This window comes from Sapajus apella, unplaced genomic scaffold (genome assembly GCF_009761245.1).
Source record: "Sapajus apella isolate SASKATOON/1434 unplaced genomic scaffold, GSC_monkey_1.0 scaffold63, whole genome shotgun sequence".
NCBI classification, from domain to species: Eukaryota; Metazoa; Chordata; class Mammalia; order Primates; family Cebidae; genus Sapajus; species Sapajus apella.
The window spans coordinates 5160493-5166513 of NW_022437003.1; the positions used below are offsets into that span (position 1 = coordinate 5160493).

At 48.5% G+C, this 6021-nt stretch overlaps 1 protein-coding gene across 2 annotated transcripts; it reads right to left on the reverse strand.

Moving 5' to 3' along the window:
• Nucleotides 1–713: 713 nt before the first annotated feature.
• ID4 (inhibitor of DNA binding 4, HLH protein) lies at nucleotides 714–5047 on the reverse strand. 2 transcript variants are annotated; one of them, XM_032247729.1, is made up of 3 exons: nucleotides 4135–5047; nucleotides 3694–3752; nucleotides 714–3132 (listed from the first exon to the last, which is right to left on the reverse strand). In XM_032247729.1, exons 1-2 carry the CDS (start codon nucleotides 4573–4575, stop codon nucleotides 3708–3710), a joined length of 486 nt encoding a protein of 161 aa, XP_032103620.1. In that variant the 5' UTR covers nucleotides 4576–5047; the 3' UTR covers nucleotides 714–3132; nucleotides 3694–3707. The 2 variants fall into 2 exon arrangements, with proteins under 2 accessions (XP_032103620.1, XP_032103621.1); XM_032247730.1 differs by lacking the exon at nucleotides 3694–3752.
• Nucleotides 5048–6021: the final 974 nt, after the last annotated feature.

Here is a 6021-nt window from a genome sequence, read left to right on the forward strand (position 1 = left end):
TTCATTTTGCCATTTTTCATAACATGGTAAGAAACACTGTAAATAATTGAGGTGATCAATCAAGAATTATCCATTCTTGATAGTGAAAAAATGCATAACTCAGTAAAAGTCAATTAAAAACCACAAACTCCAGAACCTTTTGCTCAGTGAAGATTTATTGTTATAGAAGGCAACTAATACAATAGATTCGTGGGGTCAAAATCTTAAAAAGTTCTAAAAAGGCAGTTAAAGCTTGACAATAAACTTGAGTAAGGTTTACACAATACCAAAGTATATTAGTTCTTTGAAATGAAAAGGTATTTTTCCTTTAACATGAGATGTCTGAGATGTCAGGATTTTATAACATTCTTAGAAACAGCATCCACTGTGTGGGATACTTTTTTTCCTTCTGGGGTTTTAAATGAGTCTGACTCTTTGGTTGTGCCCATATAATGAAAAGTCTACAAATGAAATGAGAGAAGTCAGGATATTTTCCTTTGTTAAATGAAGTATCTGAATAATTAGAACTACCTAGATAAAAGACTCAAACTGTTTTTGTTATCTGGTTGCCTGGTTAGGACAGAGCCAGCATTTCTATGGAATGTAGTATCTTGTACAACTGCATATAATTTTTTGAAAAAATAAACAATGACTTTGTTTCTTTAGATACATCAAATGCTGCTTAAGTGGCCAAAGGGAAAATGCCAACTCTTTGAAATGTAGCATCTGTAACACTTTTTAGTTTTTCATGCCCCAAATATAAACTTTAACTAAGGAGTAACATCTTTCCTCAAAACCCAGAAATATCCGTTTGTTTTGAGGTTCACAGTCCACCAGCGTAAATTTTAAACTGTGCCCAAAGGCTTAGGTAGGGTTCAGCAGTCAGGCATGACAGATGCATAATTCTAACCAACAGCGCACATGTGACATGCTTCCTACTGAAATTAAACTGCCAAATAAAAAGGAAGGATTGTGCCCTTTTTAATAACAAAGAATGCAGTCGTTAGAATTCTTCAGATTTAGAATTCCAGCAGTGCTCTAGTGTTTTCTTCTTGATGTGTGACAAGAATGAATGATATCAAAAATAAAAATAAACCTCATCTAAACAAGCAGTTCTTTGACTTTATAAGGTTCAACATCAAATACATCAAATCCTAAAAATACTCAAAGACCAGTAAAATATCAGAGCCAAGGAAATAACACGCTGAGGATAAGATCAATTTTTAAACCTTTTGGTTGATTTTAACCTACTAGCGTTAGTTTTGTTCATTTCTGTTTAGACATTGCCACTGCAACTGACTACTGGGGACCATGGTATTTCATATTCATATAAATATTTGAATTTGACCTCATAAAAAGTCCCTTGGGGCTATAATACTTTTATTCTTGTATAATCTGAAACAAATCCTTTCCTTTTAAAAATCAAACAGACCACGTTATACACACAGTTGACTATTTACAAAGCACCCAATTAAATCCTACTTAATTCTCTTTCACTCTAAAAATTCCATCTAACTTGTGTGTAAAGTACCCATAACATTAAATGCATAATGCTCACAAACCCTGATAGTCCTATCTAACCTGGAAAATATTACCTTCCTTAAGGAGAAAAAAAAGAGCCTTTAAAAAAAAAATAAGGGTAAGGTTTTAAAGAAATGAGACCAGAAATCACAGTACAAGACAGAGAAATCTACTTTAATATTCACATGTAAAAGTTACACATCACAAGAGATTGGACAGTAGCTTAGCATAACTAACATAGCTATAGTGAAAATCATTTTTATAAAAAAATAATCTAGATGCGGTCATCAGAATTTTTGGTCTGCTTAAGTTAATGTTTGAAGATCGACTTTTATCCCTGCTTGAAGGATTTGCCATTATGCCTTTTTTTTTCTCCCACTGTTGCCTATTCATATTCTTTGGAGGAAGGAAAACAGAAAGTGTTCATTTCCAAGAGTTTGTCCTTTGGTAGCAAGCAGAGAACATTTTTTTCATTTCTATGATTTAAATAATCTGTACAGACATGAAACTTAGTGACATTAAGCTTTAGTGTAAAATGAAGAGTGATACGCAATTTTTTTTCACTTTGATAAAACAGCAGGTTTCGTAAACTCCTTAAGGATCCAAGCATTTCCTCATCCCATATGCAAAATCGTTCAGATTCCATATTGACCTCAGGTGAAAAACAAAAACAAACACTTACTCTGTATATATCACACTATAAAACCCTGTACTTAAAACTGAGAAGGTATATTTTCAACACGTATGCTTCAGATACAAAGATTTCAGTCTATGTTAAAGAAAACACATTGGAATGGACTCAGAACAAGTTTAATTTGTGATTAAACATCTCATGCAATCATGCAAGACCACTAGCTATAACTAACTGTTACTTCCAAGTCTATACCGGGCGAAACAGAAACAAATTAAAAGCCAGGCCAAACAGAAAAGACATTCAAGGTATCAAGAGCTCTGTAATAGAGCTGAAAAATAATTTTCCAAAAGAAATATTCCCACAGATTAAAAAAACACACACATAATATTTACAAAAAATATTTAATTAAAAATATCTTATAATTACAGTAGTCTATTAAAGCATATACTTTCTCACACTTATAGAACATCTCTATATATACATGGTATGAAATGTCACTCAGTTATCTATACAATATGTAACATTCTTGCAGAGAAAAGTTCTCTGCCCCGTTATAATCATCTATTTTAAACAATAGATGTAAAAAAAATATCTACAATGCTCTGGTATATTAGTAAAGCTTCAAAACAAAAAATTGAGCTCCTTGGTCAGCAAGTAGGCTTCTAAAGTCGGATCTACTCTTGATCTTCTATTTATCAGTTCTGTCACACTTAAGCTTAAAAGTTTAACTGCACCTCCAAAAAACACAGAAATGTACAATTCACAGCAGTTATAAATGAAGAGACAAAAGAGAATACATATGTAAGAATGTTTATGAACGTGCAAAGAAAGGATGAAAGTTGTATTTTTCTTTCCTCTCCCTCTCTCTTGGAATGACGAATGAAAACGTTTCTAGGATTGCTGATGTTTTTTCCTTTCCTCCGGTGGCTTTTTCTCTAACTTCTCCTCTTTCCCCTCCCTCTCTAGTGCTCCTGGCTCGGGCTCAGGCGGCCGCACACCTGTGGAAGAGGAATGAATAGAGGGGGTGTGTGAACCTTCTCGCTGCAGACTAACTGGCGCCACCGACCAAACTCAAGACATGCTTGATCAACAACCCAAAACAAACCACCAGGTCAGACAACACCCGCAGCCCGCGACCGGGCCAGGCGCCGAGCAGGCAGCTGCGGCCCTCGGGAAGCCCAGGGAGGAGACCCACTCCGGGGCCCTGCCTGCGTCCCCCTTTGTGGGTGACAGACTGCACATGGGTGGGGGACACCAGGGCAGCTCCCATGCCCACGAGGGTGCCTGCCCTCCTTCGAGGACTAGGGAAGGCAGAAGGGCCCGCTGATCACCAGGCGCAGCACGGGGCTCGTCTCCACTGCGAGTGAACCTTGAGATCTAAGGCGAAGTACGGGTTCACTTGCTACTTGGGTGGCAGGGAGAGAGGGGGTGTCTACTTCCTCGGGAGTTTGCTCTCAGAAACGCTGGGGACAGAGAACACCGCGGTGCCTGGCGCCGGAAGCCCCCGGGGACGGGCGTCTCTGGTGACCGGCCACCCGAGACGGGAAATGCGCGCTCACCTGGACCACACGGCTCAGCGGCACAGAATACTGTCGCCCTGCTTGTTCACCGCGCCGGCCTGGAACAGCAACCGAACACCAAGGCAAAGGTGAGCGGGCGCCAGCGACGCACTCGCCTCGATCCCGGAATCGTCCTCGGAAATCGGGCCCGCGCGCCGACGCCCCCACCCCGGCCTGCAGCCCGGGGGGGTGCCCTCCAGGCTCGGGCTGGACTTGACAGCCCCGGGAGCGCTCAACCCCGGGTCCCGCCCTGTGTGTTCTCTGGGACCCGCGCTCGCCAAGCCCGGCAGGCTGCCGGCGGCCCGGGGCGCCCGGAGGAGCAGGGGGAGGGGGCTGTCATTCCCGGCCGGCCCCTGCCAGGAGGAGGGCGAGTGCCCGCGTCCCGCCGCCCACCTCCCGCCCCCCGCGGCGCCCGCCCCCAGCCGGCGCCCGGCCTCTCACCGGGTCGGTGTTGAGCGCCGTGAGCGGGGTCCGCGGCGGCGCGGCTGGACAGGTCCCGGCCGGGTGGTGCGGCGGCGCGGGCGGCGGCGGCTGCCTCAGCAGAGCCGGGTGCGTCTCCAGCGCCAGCTGCAGGTCCAGGATGTAGTCGATAACGTGCTGCAGGATCTCCACTTTGCTGACTTTCTTGTTGGGCGGGATGGTGGGCACCAGCCTCCGCAGGCGGCTGTAGCAGTCGTTCATATCGCACTGCAGGCACAGCGCCGGCTCGTCTGCCGCCGCCTCGGCCGCCTTGCAGCGCGCTGCCGCCGCCGCCGCCGCCGCGGCCGCCGACCCACCCAGGCTGTGGCCGTGCTCGGCCAGGCAGCGCAGCGCCAGCTCCCCGCCGCCGCAGCCCGACGGCGCCTTGCGGCCCGAGGGGCGCACCGGGCTCACCGCCTTCATCGCGCGCGCCCTGCGCCCTGCGCGAGCGGACCCGCCGGGGCGAGCGAGGAAGGCGGGCGGGCAAGCTCCGGGCCCCGTCCGCGGCCGGCTCCGCTCCCTCTGCCTTCGCACCCGGCGCGCTCGGGGCACCGCGACGCTCCCGAGCCCAACAATTGACCGGAGGGGCGCTCCGGGTTTTGCGAGGGGATCTCTGCTCGGCGGGCGACGCTCAGCCCGAACCAAAGGCCAGGAGAAGCAAAAGCACCGGAAGAAGAGTGGCCCGCCCGGGTCCCCCAGTCACTCCCTTCGGGGCTCCCACTAAGCCCGGCCGCGGCCGCCACGCTCCCCTAGCCCGGGATCGCCCCTGTCCCGGCACTACTCACAGCCGCGCCTCCTCCACTACGCTGTCGCCCGACCCGCCGCGCAGCTGCATTTATAGAGCCGGGTGCTGGGGGCGGGGCCAGCGCGCGGGCCGGGTCGCAGCGCGAGCTGAGAGGGCCCCGCTGGGCGGGCGGGCGGGTGCGCAGAGGGAGAGGCGCGGGCCGGGGCTCCGGGCGGTGCTGGGGGGCGGGGAGCCGGGTGGGGGAGTGGGCGGGGGGTCGGGAGTGGCCAGCCAATCAGGCGAGCAGTGCCACCTCGGGGAATGGCGCTCGGGCCAATGGGAAGGGCACTCCATTCCGTCAACGCTGTGGGTCCGGGTTCTGAGAAACGAGAGCTGGGTGGGAGTCGGGCCAGGCTGCTGTGTGCCCAAGGGAGGGGGAGAGAGAGAGCGAAGTTCCTGCGAAGAACTGCGGGAATGTGAGGCTGGAATTCACTCCCCACCGCCCCCCACCCCGCCGCGGCTGCTGGGGGAGCGCCTGGGCCCTGCTCGCGGATGCCCTGCCACTCCTAATAGCGCGGGATTCCACTGCCTTCAGACAGACGCGCTGTTCAAGAAGGCACGTTCATTCTGTTCTCTGTTTCCCCTCTCCGTTTCATTATTCGCCTTTTCACATTTGCCGAAACCATAATGATGGAATGGAATGTGTAGCTTTTCCGTGTTCTTTTTGAAAAATGCGAAAGCTTAGCAAAAGTAGAAAAAAAAAAAAAAAAGGAAAGAAAAGAATGCCAAATCGAATGCAGTTTTTGGTGAAGGGAATATAAATAACACAAAAACGAAGGGGGAGATTCTTTCACCCCATCTAAAATGCAAAAGTGGGCTCAAGAAATGCAATTGCCTTGCGCATTAAATTAGAGCACGTAAAGATTAAAAATGCATGGACGCGGAATATTTAAAATTCCATTATGATCTATAATATTAATCTGTTTTATGTAAAATTCATACCTGTAACTTAATTTAGGCCATTAATGCATAGCTTCACGTATTAGCGTATCCCGCTTTAAATAAGGTGATGAGAATGTCCAGAGTCTCCTCCTTTGACAACAAAGCATTAAAATTCACACTTCCAGTCTCTGGGGTCCTACTTG

Coding starts and splice junctions, on each gene's coding strand:
- ID4 (XM_032247729.1), bottom strand. CDS start 4,575: ATGAAGGCGGTGAGCCCGGTGCGCCCCTCGGGCCGCAAGGCGCCGTCG. Junction 3,753..4,134: donor CGGCGCTCAACACCGACCCG/GTGAGAGGCCGG, acceptor TTGCTGTTCCAG/GCCGGCGCGGTGAACAAGCA.